Source organism: Diachasma alloeum, unplaced genomic scaffold (genome assembly GCF_001412515.2).
Source record: "Diachasma alloeum isolate Michigan unplaced genomic scaffold, Dall2.0 Dall_scaffold_00558, whole genome shotgun sequence".
NCBI lineage: Eukaryota > Metazoa > Arthropoda > Insecta > Hymenoptera > Braconidae > Diachasma > Diachasma alloeum.
The window spans coordinates 1-16,059 of NW_021680690.1; the positions used below are offsets into that span (position 1 = coordinate 1).

The following is a 16,059-nucleotide window of genomic DNA, read 5'->3' on the forward strand; positions in this document are numbered from 1 at the left end:
GGAATAGGTTTTAAGACTCTATCTCTCATAGTTTCCGAGATAATCGCGATAACGGAATCGCCAAAAAATGTTGTCGTACTTTTGGACATTTGTACCAACACCTACTCGTCACTAAACACCAATAAAATTCAGAAAAACGTTTGTAGCATTTTTCTGAATAATCCACGACTGTTTTTGAAGCTCTGAATGGTTTGTACTTGGTCTCATTATCATGTACAGTAAATTGTTCCGTTTGTACTGCGATGGGAGTGGAAGTACCGAAGATCAGACGTACCCACATCAAAACTTCACGAACTACATATGGAATCCATTACGATGATTTTACGGTTGATAAAAATGGAATCAGGTGATTTGATAATAATAATAATAATAATAATAATAATAATAATGAATAATTTTCGTTGGTGCAAACGAGTACTAACGATTTAGAAGCTATCTGTATGTTTTCCTGACGTCCTTCATACATTTAAGATTTTAGAAGCGGGTAAAGTATTGAAGGGGTTGATAAATGAAATGGAAAAATATAGTACATACAAGTACTATCCATGCTGAATCCTTGCCCATGAAATTTTTTTCCGTACCTTCATTTCCGACGCTGCACGATTTTTCCCGCACCTCTTACGTCTAGGGGTGCGGGGTACAAATGAAAATGAATGTAGTACATTCAGGTACTCACTGAGTACAATCGATACGATAAGAAAGACAGTCGATTTATCAAACTTCGACTCCAAGTTCACACAGCTATTATATTTCTGTTCTACTGCAGGCAGACGGGTTCACCCCAAAGTTCACCGAAGGAGACATAATATTCTTGGGCGGTGGTACAAACGGCATAACCGAGTGGACAATCGAAGACATATCTAAGAGTGAGTTAAACCCACTAGAAATAAAAAAACATGAACAAAATTCCATCCTTCTAATTTATTTTCCAGAGTACGTCGATAACTTCAAGCTAAACGCCTCTCAAAACTTTGAAAAAATAGAGATTACTCTAGTGAAACCCCCCGCCTCATTTTTCCAGGAATCTTTTGTTGCGTTGATCCTGACAGTGAGTGAAAATAATTCTGTTATAATTATCAGGGGAAGTTGGGGTGAAATGAACACTTTTGACTTTTTTCAACTATCAATGACGGGCTGAAATGTTGATGAAATTTAATTTTTTTTTCAATGCAAAGAACTAATTATAAATTATTAAATTATTTCACCATCGTTGTTTCGCTATCTCCCTTACATTCCGAGGTATTGATTGATAACTGGTCAATAGTCAAAACTGACTTATCTCCTTTTACCACTTCGTCACTGAATTTGTTTCCGAATTAATAATAATTTTAAAAAAAGTAGTGTCCATTTTACCCCGCCCTCCCCTATAATGAAAAAGATGAGGAGATTATCGACCTTTAGAGAGTAGAAAGATCCAAAGTATTTATGACTGGCACAGGCAAAGAAAGTAGGAGCTGCAGCGAGCACAGTCATTCACCTGACTCTCCCAGGAAGACAATCGAACGAGATCCCTGAGGCAGTCCCTCCAAAAGAGGACAGCAGCCCAGATTCAACTGCTGTCATAATCACACTTGCTGTTTTATTAGCCATCGTGTCAGCTGCTCTCGTCGCCTGCATTGTTCTCCTGAGGAGGTAAACAACTCAAGAATTCAGATCGTTTATCCATCGATCATCATTCTCTGCTAGGAATATCAATGATAACTGAATGCGTTCGTTCAACAGACGAGGGAGAGCAGCTAAACCAGTGGAGAAGATCAATGGAGCTGCTGAGGCACGAGGAGAGATGAGGGAAGTCGAAAGGTAGCTCCTGAACTTCAAAACGAATTTTTCTATTTTTTGTAGAGATGTTTGAGAACTGGTAAAGGCATTCGGCTAGTTTTCAGTCAATAACTCGTAATCTAAGGGAGATGGCAAGATTCTTGTCAGGACCTTTTTTGTAGCTCTGGACTCGCTCTACAAAAAAGGTCATTACGAAAATTTCGCTATCTCCCTTAGATTCTTAGTTTCTCCCCGAAAACGTTGAGAAAATCTTCATTTCTTTGATGATACAAGTTTTTCTCTGGAGCATTTTGAAGAACATTGGTAAATAATTTAAGAAAATTTTCACAAATGACGTCTCACGATCATGCTGACAGATCCGTCTCTGATGCTTTCGTAGACAATTTTCCAAGACATTTCGAAAATGATGAAAGTCATCTAAATGATGAAAGTCATCATTCAAGAGTGAAAAAAAATGTTTCGGTAAAAAAAAATATTTCGGCAATTCTAATCATTCCTAGTATCGACGAATCAAGATTAATCAATCCCCACGTGGTTTTAATCTCCAAGTTACTCAATCCAAGTCACAAACCGAAGGCCAGAAGCCATGAATCCTTGCATATCATCACGTGCGATCACTGACAGTTATCTTCAACTCTTCGCGCATTAAAAATAATCATCAGTAAGGTTGGACCCCTGTCCTTGCGTTTTCCCCAGTTGCAGCAACAAGAATTATCATAAATTACCTCCAATTGGAGATGATTTATTATCATGTCATCTCCAAACTTAATCCAATGATTGTGATAATCACTCGATAATTATTTTGCAGAATGGATAGTGATCCGAGTTCAAACGGCGTCCCGAGACGATCAGTGGCGTTCAACGACACTGTTGAGGAAATAAAAGTTGCCAGACTGTGATACCATAAATACCTGACTACAGATTGAAGCGGAAATCCGCTGGAATCTGCTCATTTATGTCGGACTTCCGGGGATTCATCGTTAAAGCCAAAAAAAAATGTCTAATATAATTCAGCAGTGAAGTAACGCAACTATTAATGAAGGATACTTCAATTTAATTCAACGTCACTTCAATTTAGAATTTCTTTTTGGAGAATGAACAAAAATTAATCTAGAATTCAACTTGATTTATTTTTATTTCAACTAAATTTCAATTTTTTAATTTTTATGCAAACCTTCTAGCACAAATTTTACTGGTCTTTACGTCAAATTTATTTATTCATTCTGCTGTATTCCCTGCCGAATAATGAAATCAGAGAATGCAAATTGAATAAGCGATTGTGGGAAAATTAATTTTTGTATTTTTCTTGCAATAAATTCCGTTGAAAATTGAAAATTAAATTAAAAGTGTATTAAAAATAAAAAATTAAATTAAATTAAATTAAAGTGTCTCTTAAAATAAATTTCGATAACTTATTCGCGTTCGATGCGAAGAAAATCGGCGCAGTTATTAAAATCGATACAAATTGCGAATCAGCGTTTATGAATGTAATCCTCGTACAAGAATGCATCACTCGAGGGCAGTCTTGCATTCCTGGGTGTCGCTGCATCGAAAATGGAGGACACAGACTATTCTGCGCAGATAAACTAATTAAATTGTATTTTTAGCGTTTAATCTGCTTCCGGAGAAGAGAGAAGAAGACACGGGTAAAAGTCCAGAAATTTTAGTGAGTTTGTTTCGAAAATAACTCCTAAACTAACGAGTTTATCGAAAAAAGCCAGAAAACCTTATTTGGGGAGAATTTTATGGGCTTTAAATCACATCTTGTGACATTTTTCGATAAACCTATTAGTTTATGAGATATTTCGTAAAATCCAAATGCTTTTCGTTTCAATTAAAATTTTTTAAATTAAAACTGGTTTAAGAATTTTAATTTAAAAATTTTCATTGAAAATATTTAATCATTAAATTTTGTAGGATATCTTTGACCTCATGGGATTCATCAAAGTAGTACAACCATAACTCAAATTTTTGAGATGAAAATTTGAAATAAATTCTGACCAGAAGTTCACATAAATAAAAACATTTCGGTTTTAATTAATATTCGCAATTCATAATTTCATAATTGATTCAGAAGTGGTAAAATAACGCAGTCTTACGAGAAAATAAATTTTTCAGGATTAGAGAGAAGATTAAGATACAGAAAAAAATCTAAAAAAATAATAAAAAGAAAAAAAATAATTAAAAATTTTATGCTATTGTTTAACAAAACAATGATCAAGTGAATTCGCTAGGTAAATTTTTTCCGGGCATTTTAAATTCATGTCTCCTCAGACTTTGCATGTATTACTTTAAGTATCTCAACATAAATAAAAAACTTCTCAAAAAAAATCAAAACAAATAATCGTAACACTGATATCGCTACGGCCCTGAAATCACAGTTCACTCCGGGCATCCCACCTTCCTCTCCCATCCCCACGACCTTGTATTTTCAGTTACACGGGTGTTACTCCAACAGAGAGATACATGCAGCTGGAGTCTTCAAACTCAGTAGCGAAGCGGTAAAACGGTTCAAGTCGGCCCTCCCCAAGTGTTCGAGGGATATCTCCGAATCGGAGGGAGATATCGAAATTTTCGTAAGAACCTTTTCTCTAGCCCTAAATGAGCGCTACAAAAAAGGTCCTGACAGAAAATTTCCTATCTCCTTTAGATTCCGAGATATTCACCGAAAACCGGGGTGAACCCATCAGAAAGCCCCTTAAAAATCCAATTTGGCGGTTAAAAAATGATCTCCAGGGGTTTTTCGTGCGCATAAACGACGGAAAATATGGGAGATTTATCGGAAATGAATAGAAAAAAATTGGAAGGTGGAGCTGCGACTCCCGAGGGCGATTTATTCGAAGAGACTTACATTCATGCACATAAGTAGCGAGCAAGTGCTCATATTGGCCCCCTCCACAAGTCCAACGGACTTCTTATAAAGGGAACCCACGCCTGAACTGGCATACCAGCCGAGTGCCTCAAACGACATTCATAACTCGGCTGTCATTTAATTTCTCGACAATTTTATCACCCGATTAATTCGATAATTAGTTCTACGGGCGATTGTTTCGCTCTCCCCTAGTCTGGGAGGTGACAACAGAGTGCAAATAATGTTGCCGAGTGTTCTCAGGTGTTGAGTAGTGATTTAACCGCGAGGTAAACCAGTTTATTCCGTAATTCAGGGGCATACCTGGACGGTACGTAAGTGCGATCAATCTATCGATCTATTCTGTGACAGTGGAGCCGAGTGGATTTATTATTTAACGGGGATTTTTGTGGGGATCGCGGCGACCGAGGGACGGAGTCGTTGGACAACTGCCATTAGAGGGTAATTAGTGGGTCAATGGGTTTAACGGGAAGCTGAACGAAAGAATTCAACAGGAAAAATCCTGCGAATTCGTTGACAATTCCAATAATTTTCTAATAATAACTAATAATTTTCAGTAGAACTTCGATAAAATTTCCTAGCGAATGCGCGACTTCTATTGAAAATTCTTTGTTTTCTTTTATTTTTTTTTACTGATAGAAAATGTGTAATAGAATTTCATTTCGTCGTAGGATTTATAAAATATTCAGACATTTTTTATAGCAGTTGAATTGTTAAGTTGTCAATTAGTTGATGTCACTTTTGAATTTTAATTATTGAAGTAATCATCAATTTCAATAGTCAAATTATTAGAATTGTCGTTAGACAATTCCATTGAGATATTTTCTATGGAATTTCCTTTAAATCAAGAAAATCAAACAAAACTGATAGAAAGTTCAATAGAAATCCAACAGAATTATCTAGCGCATTCGCTAGGAAATTTTATTGAATTTCTGGTGATAATTATGAATTTTTCGCTGACTCTATTAAAAAATTCCGCATTTTTTTATTCCAAATGTTCAATAGAAAGAATTTGATTTTTGTATACAATTAATTTCATTGAGATGTTCTTTGCAGAAATCCCTCGACTCAATTTTTCTAAATTTTTTATTGTTTTTTGTTCTTTTTTCTTAAATAGAATGCGTTTTATTATACCCTCAGATCCCCTAAGGGCAATGAGAAATTTCCCATCGATTAAATTACTGAAACATTACAGTCGTACTTGTGTAGAGTTGTCTTAACTGGAGTTTTATCCAGTTCATTCACTTGTTTTCATGAGAGAAGAATAAAAACAATTTTTTTCTCTTAATTCATGTCGACATAAAAAAAAAGAAATAAAACTGCGGATCTTTTCAATAAAATCAGAAGAATTAATAGAATTTCCTAAATGATTCGTTATAGGTTTTTTAATTTAGAAATTTTTGAGTTAAATTTTCCAATTAAATCTTCCACAATAAATATCCGTCAACATTTCTTTAAACCCCTCTGCAAAATAATCTAAAAACCTGTTTCATTAAAAAACTAGTGGCCTTACGGCAAAGAATCCCAAGCTACTAAAAAATTCTTGACATTATTAATCCCGTCCTGAGCCAAACGTTATCTCCGAATTTTTATTTTCGCCACCTCGTCCCTGAATTCTTTCCTCGTCTGTTCATTCACTATCAGTCTGAGAGAATTTTTTTTCGAGATAATTACACTCGCGCGGTTGTTCATTGAAGTCAGGGAGTGGAACGCCGCGGTATTATTATTTACACCGGCGTTTTGAGACGCAATTCTCCCCTCCAAGAGCCCTCACAACAATTTCAATTGATTTTCTACCACAAAATTCTCATTAAAATTCCTGAAAAATCCTCGGAATGACTAAAATTATCCAAAAAGTATATAAATACATTTTCGGAGGTATTTTTTAGCTCTTTACCTTGAAATAACACCCAAATCCAGTTGTTCTGCCGCATCCTCTTCATCAGCAAGCTCTGCGAAACGCCAAAACACTCGAAAAATCGATGAAAAAAATTAGCACAGACACTTCAAAAACACTCTGACCCCCGGGTTAATTAATTAAATTCATAAATTAATTACTCCGGACTCAATAATGAAAAATTAATCATCGAAATCACCGGGTCAACACTGGGGTCAATCCCTCTGACCTTGAACCCCCTCCACCCTCGCCCAAACGATCGAAATCCCGCGATTTTTTCACATTAACCCACGCAAATTCATTCTCCATCGACCCACAACACTTTATCACACTTCACTCAACTGTTTTTCGACAATTAATTATCGAAATTGACGCTTTAACACTCAGTCGAAGGCCTCTAACCTTGAAATCGACCCCTCGCCCCCCAAAACGCTCAGATTCTAACGGATTTTTGATGTTCTCGTGAAAAAACTCATTGCTCACTGACCCCCAATATTTCTCAGCACTTCACTCACCACTTTTCGCGTAATTTCGTCGTTTAAACGTCCACCCGGCGTCTGTTGTTGTCTGGCGCACGTGAAACCGCCATTTTCCCCCTCTCTCGACTCCTCTTATTGCCTACTTCACCCTCTGACCTTGAACCCCCACCCTCCCTCGCTAAAACAATCGAAATCCCGCGATTTTTTCACATTAACCCACGCAAATTCATTCTCCATCGACCCACAACACTTTATCACACTTCACTCAACTGTTTTTCGACAATTAATTATTGAAATTGACGTTTTAACACTGGGTCGAAGGCCTCTAACCTTCCCCCTCGCCCCCCAAAACGCTCAGATTCCAACGGATTTTTGATGTTTTCGTGAAAAAACTCATTGCTCACTGACCCCCAATATTTCTCAGCACTTCACTCACCACTTTTCCCGTAATTTCGTCGTTTAAACCTCCACCCGGCGTCTGTTGTTGTCTGACGCACGTGAAACCGCCATTTTCCCCCTCTCTCGACTCCTCTTATTGCCTACTTCACCCTCTGACCTTGAACCCCCTCCCTCCCTCGCCAAAACGATCGAAATCCCGCGATTTTTTCACATTAACCCACGCAAATTCATTCTCCATCGACCCACAACACTTTATCACACTGCACTCAACTGTTTTTCGACAATTAATTATCGAAATTGACGTTTTAACACTGGGTCGAAGGCCTCTAACCTTGAAATCGACCCCTCGCCCCCCAAAACGCTCAGATTCTAACGGATTTTTGATGTTCTCGTGAAAAAACTCATTGCTCACTGACCCCCAATATTTCTCACCATTTCACTCACCACTTTTCCCGTAATTTCGTCGTTTAAACCTCCACCCGGCGTCTGTTGTTGTCTGACGCACGTGAAACCGCCATTTTCCCCCTCTCTCGACTCCTCTTATTGCCTACTTCACCCTCTGACCTTGAACCCCCTCCCTCCCTCGCCAAAACGATCGAAATCCCGCGATTTTTTCACATTAACCCACGCAAATTCATTCTCCATCGACCCACAACACTTTATCACACTGCACTCAACTGTTTTTCGACAATTAATTATCGAAATTGACGTTTTAACACTGAGTCGAAGGCCTCTAACCTTGAAATCGACCCCTCGCCCCCCAAAACGCTCAGATTCTAACGGATTTTTGATGTTCTCGTGAAAAAACTCATTGCTCACTGACCCCCAATATTTCTCGCCATTTCACTCACCACTTTTCGCGTAATTTCGTCGTTTAAACGTCCACCCGGCGTCTGTTGTTGTCTGGCGCACGTGAAACCGCCATTTTCCCCCTCTCTCGACTCCTCTTATTGCCTACTTCACCCTCTGACCTTGAACCCCCTCCCTGCCTCGCCAAAACGATCGAAATCCCGCGATTTTTTCACATTAACCCACGCAAATTCATTCTCCATCGACCCACAACACTTTATCACACTTCACTCAACTGTTTTTCGACAATTAATTATCGAAATTGACGTTTTAACACTGAGTCGAAGGCCTCTAACCTTGAAATCGACCCCTCGCCCCCCAAAACGCTCAGATTCTAACGGATTTTTGATGTTCTCGTGAAAAAACTCATTGCTCACTGGCCCCCAATATTTCTCACCACTTCACTCACCACTTTTCGCGTAATTTCGTCGTTTAAACCTCCACCCGGCGTCTGTTGTTGTCTGACGCACGTGAAACCGCCATTTTCCCCCTCTCTCGACTCCTCTTCTTGTCTCTTCCCCCTCCATTTCTCTTCTCGACCCGCTTCCCACAGGGAAAATCGCGTCTGATGTCACGCTTGTTTGTCAGCGGAGATAAGCATTGACATCACGATAAGAGGAACTCGCAGTTGTAGCGACCTGGGACACGATGGCTATTGCCAGGATCAAGAGTTTCCTTGACAATGGCTTGAAGAGTGTGGCGGCTCCCATGGACCGGACGGCCAATCTCGAGCCGGAGATCGGAATTAAAATTGTACATTCGCCCGGTGATAAGGAGCTCAGGGTCACCGTTGTTGGGGCCAGACACTTGCCGCAGAACTTTGGCTTCACCAGGGTCAACAGTTACATTGTCAGGGTGAGAATGAGGTGCAGGCCAAATTCACGGGGAATTCATTTTGGGGAAGAGTTCTGGTGAACTTCGGTTGGAAATTCTTTTAGCTTTCTCCAGGTTTTTTAAAATTATTTTTTCTTTAATTTTTTTTATTCATAGAAAATGTCGAATTGAATTTTCTATAGTTTTTTTTACTGAAATATTTTTTGTAGAAATTCCTCGATACAATTTTTTTTGTTCTATTCTTTTCTCCTCTCGTTACAATTCTTTTATTTTTTTTTATTGATAGAAAATGTCGAATTGAATTTTCTAGTTTTTTTTTCTACTAAAACATTTTCTATAGAAATTCCTCGATACAATTTTTTTTTCGTTCTATTCTTTTCTCCTCTGGCTAAAATTCTTTTAGTTTTCTTTTTTTTTTTATTGATAGAAAATGTCTAATAAAATTTTCTGTTTTTTTTTTACTGAAATATATTCTATGGACATTCCTCGACATAATTTTTTCTTTTTTTGTTCTATTCTTTTCGCTTCTCGTTAAAAAAAAAAACAGAACGAAAACTTAAAAATTTGAGCTGGGGAATTTCATAGACAATTTTCTGTATAAAACATTTTCTGTTGCAACATTTCATATAGGGATTCGTCGATACAAATTCCCTGATTTTTTTCACTCTATTTCCACCTAAAAAAATATAAAACTTGAGTCGACGAATTTCTACAGAAAATATCTCAATACAATACTATACAGAATTTCCAAATAAAATTCTACAGAATTTCCTAGCGGATTCATTCGTTTTTTAAAATAAAATTATTCGATCGACGATTTTACTTGTTCTCAATAACTTTCCTCTACCATCGCTTTCCTCAATTTCTCCAAAGATAAAACTCTTCCCTGGAAAAGATAAATTCGAGACCACGACGAAGAATGAATCATGGCCCCAGTGGAACGAGGAATTTGTGTTTCCCCTCCGCAAAGAGACGAAAGTTCGATTTGGAAAATCAAAAGTCACCGAGGAACAGATCGACGGATCGAAGCTGATAATAGCGACTCTCTACGCCATTCTAGAGGACAAGCCCCTGTTGGCGTCTGAGAAGAAGGAGGCGGACAAGGAGAATGCGAAGAAGAGTCAGGACAAGGACTTGAGGAAGAAGGATGGCTCAACTTCGGGGGCATCCGGTTCCCAGGAGGCCAAGTCCAATAAATTGCTGAGCCAATTCTTCAACAAGAGCCAGGACAAGGAGGAGAAGGCAGCTCCGGAGAGGAGGAGGATAGACCAGAGGAGGACTGTGGGGGCCACTACGATTCCTCTGGACCCCAAGAATTTTGGCACCAAACCAGCCAGGCCTAAACACCCCAATGATGTGTCCACTGGAGAACTCTGGAAACCATTGAGACCTATTGCCAGCGGAATCTCGGGAGCTGAAGACAGGGTAATTGTGATTTTTCTAGTATTTTTAATCACGTATGAAAACAAATTGTTTGAATTTATACGAATTTGAATTAAATTTACATGAATTTCCTATTTTTTTTCTTTCAAAAATTCTATTAGATTATGCCATTTTATCCTGACATTCTGTTGAGAGATATTTCATGGAAAATAGTCAAAAGATATGGATTTTTCTAGAGAAATTCTTGGGTATAAATTTTCCAATTTTTTTTTCGTTGAATTTTCAATAAACTTGGAGAATTCTTCTTCGAGAATTCTTACAGAAATAATAGATAGAATGAGTTGTATGGAAAAATCAATAGCTACTTTCTGATAAAATTTGGGTAAAAAATAGAATTTGAAAATAGTTCCACTGAAATTCCAAAGAATTTCGTCATTGAAATTAAAAAAATCGATGGAATCTGTGATTTTCTGTTTGATTATTCCCTGAAAATTTATAGAAATCACGAAAATTCTCGTAAACATACCCTAGAATTTTCAATTAATAGATCTTGAATTTGGAATTCCACTGAATTTTCTCCCTCCAATCCAATTAAATGTCGCTCCCCTATAATTCCGACAGGAATTCCTAGACTTTAATTTTGAAAATTTTCCCCTGCCAATTGGACCCCTCCAATCGTCCAAATTTATTAATTTCAATGCATTTCCGTCCCTCCACTCAGAGAGAAAATAAGAAGGGACAAGTGGAGCTGATCCTCATCCAAGAGAAAAGCGACAAGAAGGACGTGAGCGAAGGGAAACTCGTCCTCAGTTTGTCTCGACTGAGGTGCTCCCTCCAGACAATGCACGAGCAGGAGTCGATGAAGGGACAATTGTACATAAAAATGTCGGTGGTGGAGGGAGGACGGGTCACTCACTTCTGGAAGAGTGATCGGTTCAATCCCACGGTCTCCATGAAGTTTGCACAGGATCAGGCCCAAGTCATTGCTGATAATCCTTACGAGGGGGCTCTCAAGGACGTCAGCTTTGTTGTTAAATTTGTATCGAAGAATAAAATGGGTAAGGATGATCTTTAAAGATATCCAAGTGTTTGGGTTTAAAAGTTTAAACAATTTTAATGATTTATTTATAATAATAATAATAATAATTTACTAATTAGTAACAATGAATAAACGATTATTAATAATTATTCATTATTTATTTATTATTTATTGTAAATAATTGATAAACTATTATTATTATTATTATTATTCATTAAATTATTTATAAACACCGAATGTTTAAAAAAATGATAATTCCGTGCAAAATATTGTTTTAATGACGTTGACTATTCATAATTTTTTTTTAATTCTTCATTCTTTCTCAATTTTGAATTATTGCAATTAATAATTTTTTAAAAATAATGATTCTGAATTTTTTTTTTGTATATTCAAATACAAAATGAGAACATTTGGTTTAACTCAATAAAAAAATTAACTCATTCTCTTTCATCACTTCGCTATTGCATCTGAATTCTTCAATTGAAGAAATTTATTGTCTCGTTCCAGGAAAAAAAACAACTATTGGACATTTTGTCATCGGTCCAGACGTGGGTGGACAGTACAGTGATCAGTGGAAACAGGCGATGTCGAAGCCTGGACAGGCGATAACCAAGTGGCAGGCCTTTGAGTGATTGAACTAAGAATTCGATTAAACACTTGAATTGAGGTGTCGTGAACACTGTTTGTAAATAGACGTCGTAAAGCAACCGTCCTTGAGGTTCTCTTATCCGAGAATATTCAGTATTTCTTTGATAAGCACGATTATACAGTCCAGTGATGATTCAGTAGTGAAGAAGTCAAAAATGTCGAGCTATTTTGGAAATATTTACGAAATCATCTGGAAATTTGCGCTCAATTCAAAAGAGTTTTAGAAAGTAAAATAATCCCCAAATTACGTCACTGATTAAAAAAAAATTAATTTACTGAGACATTTTTTTGTGATCAATAAAAAAATGATGCTGTCGATTTTGAAAATATTTCGAGAACTAGTGGGTGTAGGAAAAAATGTCTGAGAACCTTTTTTGTAGCCCATTAAATTTTCTACAAAAAGTGTTTTCTCATATTTCTCGATAAAACCACTATTTTTGGAAATATTTACAAAATAAGCAAAACTGTTTTGCACTAGTTGTGAAAAATTCAACGACTTCACTATCGCTGACAGAACAAAATTAATTTTATTGAGATATTTTTCTTTTGAAATAGTATTATTCAGTAATGTTTTCTACTCATCAAACTCCATCCCCTCTTTCTAGTTGAAAAATCGTCTCACTTCGGTTGTGAATAAGAAAGAAATAATTTATCTAATGTAATATCTCTTAAGCGTGTGGAATAACTTCGAGATTGATTAATGCCACTTAAGATTGACCGTATTTAATTACCCACGTGACGATCCCATGAATCAGACAGGGGCATCACGAGTGGGTGGGTCACTTCTGGAATTGGAGGCAAATTCCTCGCTCAAATCACACCAAGAGGATGAAAATTTAATTAACATCCAAGTGCCATTAACAGTAATTAATAAAAATTGAGGTTTCATTGAGAGATCCATCACTCTGTACTAGTATTACTCGTCAAATGTATTTTTATTCTCATGTTTTTACAGTAAAAAATCATTTGCACGTATTTCTTCCGTTTTTTAAATCATTTCAGCCATTCACTTGTCGAGTGGAAAATAAATTCACAGAGAAAATTGAAGTATTTTTAGTCATGTTGTTCCACTCCGCAAGATGAATGCCACAAAAATCCTTTCATTAAGTCAGTTTAATTAATTATTTTAAAAATCTGGATTTTCGTCCACGTAAAAAATATATAAATTTTTATAAAAATGAAATAATTACATTTTAAGCTACTTTGGACGGTATGGAGACAGTCTCATTCGAACGAATGATTCAGCGTTAAAAGTACATTTCAGTAGTGGAGAATTAATTAGTTTTTGGGGTAAATCTCTGGGACTTTTTGTACAACTCAAGATATTCTTCGAAAACGTATTCACAAGTGGAATTGACTCATTCAATTTTACCATTTGCCAGTGGAAGTATTTTTCGTTAAATATTTTGGAAAAATATTCAACAAAGATGAAGTTAAAAAAGTGAAATTGACTGATTTTCTCGTTAAACTAATGAAACCAGAATTTTTGATGAATATCCCTTGATTTCCTCTCTCCCAGATCCCGAGATATTTCTCAAAAACTCCAGCTGTTTCCCCACCTCATCATTTCCTCCCTGTTACGTAATCCTAAATTTTCTATACAACATTGAGATTAATCTAATGGACGTCGGTATGAGATTCTCGATATTTCCCTTCAGTTAAGGCACCTACAATTTTTCCAGGGAACATTCTACATCTTTAAGGCAGTTCAAAATTTACAAATATATTTCTCCTAAATATCCGTTTACTTGAGAAAATTTATTTTTTAATATCGTATTTCTCCAGTCGATTCATTCCCAAGCAATTCTCATTAAGTTTCAATTACGACTACTATATTGCCCTAGAAGATGACCATATTTTTATGACGTTGACAAAACTCCCTCAATAATTAACAAAATTGGAAAATTACTCGCAAATTTTTTCCTCTAGAAAATAAGAAATTTAGGAAAAATGCAAAATAGTCATCCTCTCGAGAGACATCATTGTCATAATTGTCATAATTTACTCGATCGGAGGAATACGATTTTGAAAAAATAAATGCTTCTCTCAATTGAATGAATACTTGGCAAAAATATTGTTTTTCCATTTGATTTCTTCCCTGATCTCTCCCCCGCTCATGATTCGATCGATGTGGCGATGACTCCATCAGCATTGAGAGTATTAAAAGGTCGTGACGAGGAGGCTGTAGCCCACCACTAACACCCCAGTAACTAATGATGTAATCCACGAAATACTGAAGGTCGTGCCAGAGTTGCAGCCGTCCTTGGTGTTGCACGTGCAGTACTCCATGAATATATTGTACGAGCCAGTCCTCATCAGGCAGAATCTCTCGTCACGAGCGAGTCCAGGCTCACCCAGGAATGCACAGCTTCTGAAGTACGACCAGACTCCATTAACTGCAGGAAAAAAATCCACTGATTGCACATCACATCATTCAACACCAACTCATTGTTAAAAAATTAAACAGGAGAAAATGGAGTGTTGCAGAAAAGATGCAATTCAAATTCCAAAAATATCCATTCATCTTCATGATCATCAAGTCCTTTCAATTATTTTAATCTTTCGTGCTAATTTGGCATTGATATATCAATTATTCATTGCAAAAGTGTGAGAAAGATTATTCTCATTCCAGGATTTTTTATTTTAAATTTTCAAACATTAAACCTGAGGACGAACCTTTCTGACGAATTTTCCTACACATGGTGGGCTTGATTCCTGGCAAATGGTCCAACGTCTTCCCTTTGCAGTCTGAAATAGGTACAGTGGTGTTGTCGAAGGGATCCGCACATTTCGGGTCTCGATCTGATCTGCACACCCAGCACTTTATCGAGAAACCTGTGAAAACATGTGGAACAATGTAACAATGCCAAATAAATATTCACAACGTCATAGAAACAATTAGAAACTCGACTAATTTCTGAAAAACTGTAAAAATCATTATCACCCTTTAAATTATACAAAAATGGTAAAAAAATGGAAGAAAAATTTGTTTCCTTTGAATTTTATAAAGAAAATTATGATGGGAAAATTTCTCCAAGAATTTCTGTAGAAAAATAAAAATGTAGAGACTGTTCTATCAAATATCTCAATAAAATCATCAGTAAAATTGCACAGAATTCAATAGAATTGCCGGAAAAAATTGAATATTCAACAGAATTTCTTGCAGAAATTGCCAAATTAATTCTCACATGATAACAACGTGGGGAATGCAATTCCTGTGGACAAGATCGTAATGCAAAACATCAGATGTGTCAAAAAATGAGGGGCCTCCATTGCCCAGTACCTCATTTAATCGAACAAATGCTGTGTCTACGTTAAAATCCACCACAACAACGAATTAAAATTCTTAAAAAAATCTGAAAAATTGAATTTCCCTAATTACTGTAAGCATTCATCAACAATGACGCGCAGGCCCAACCCACCCGCACGTCTTCGAACATTCAAAACTTCTCGAAAGGCATTGGAAATGATCAGCACTCACCTTGTTCAATGAAGCAAATGAGCAGGACGAGGGCCACCAGCCCCTTCGTACTTCCAATACCGTTCCTCATGCTGATTAGTTGATTAATTAACGTGTAGTGATATCAACAACAAGATGATTAACCGCAAAACACTGCACGGTGTACCCTTCGACCAACTGTTGCGGGTATTTTTTTATTCTCTCGTTTATATCCGCAACATCGATGATTTTAGTTCGATTATTTTGTCGAAGAGAGCTGTAATTTCTTCTGGGTTTCGTTGGTGTTTCCCGCAGGTTTTTCAAGCTTATGCGAAAATTACGAGAATCGATCATCCACGCCTAGTAATTTGTATGCTGCGTCGCCATTACTCATATCCTCGGGGGAATTCGATGGACTTCGAGTCACGTGATGACCGAGAGTGG

At 36.9% G+C, this 16,059-nt stretch overlaps 3 protein-coding genes across 9 annotated transcripts; 2 read left to right on the forward strand and 1 right to left on the reverse strand.

Annotated features, from left to right (window-relative positions):
* Positions 1–812: 812 nt before the first annotated feature.
* On the forward strand, positions 813–4,091 carry LOC107043299 (the record flags this gene model as incomplete). The annotated part of the gene is given in 5 exon segments (XM_015264732.1): positions 813–866; positions 933–1,048; positions 1,439–1,632; positions 1,723–1,800; positions 2,588–4,091. Coding segments are annotated over 5 exon segments (533 nt in total), but the record flags the coding sequence as incomplete, so codon positions are not given.
* A 623-nt stretch (positions 4,092–4,714) lies between these two features.
* LOC107043316 lies at positions 4,715–13,151 on the forward strand. 7 transcript variants are annotated; one of them, XM_015264752.1, is made up of 5 exons: positions 4,715–5,089; positions 8,826–9,127; positions 9,980–10,531; positions 11,211–11,547; positions 12,036–13,151. In XM_015264752.1, the coding sequence occupies exons 2-5, from the start codon at positions 8,921–8,923 to the stop codon at positions 12,158–12,160; spliced, it is 1,221 nt and encodes a 406-aa protein (XP_015120238.1). In that variant the 5' UTR covers positions 4,715–5,089; positions 8,826–8,920; the 3' UTR covers positions 12,161–13,151. The 7 variants fall into 7 exon arrangements, with proteins under 7 accessions (XP_015120238.1, XP_015120237.1, XP_015120242.1 ...); XM_015264751.1 differs by having other exon boundaries at positions 8,861–9,127; XM_015264756.1 differs by having other exon boundaries at positions 4,715–4,962; positions 8,861–9,127.
* LOC107043320 lies at positions 13,083–16,003 on the reverse strand. The gene is made up of 3 exons (XM_015264762.2): positions 15,658–16,003; positions 14,853–15,011; positions 13,083–14,572 (listed from the first exon to the last, which is right to left on the reverse strand). The coding sequence occupies exons 1-3, from the start codon at positions 15,725–15,727 to the stop codon at positions 14,337–14,339; spliced, it is 465 nt and encodes a 154-aa protein (XP_015120248.1). The 5' UTR covers positions 15,728–16,003; the 3' UTR covers positions 13,083–14,336.
* Between the last annotated feature and the right edge of the window lie 56 nt (positions 16,004–16,059).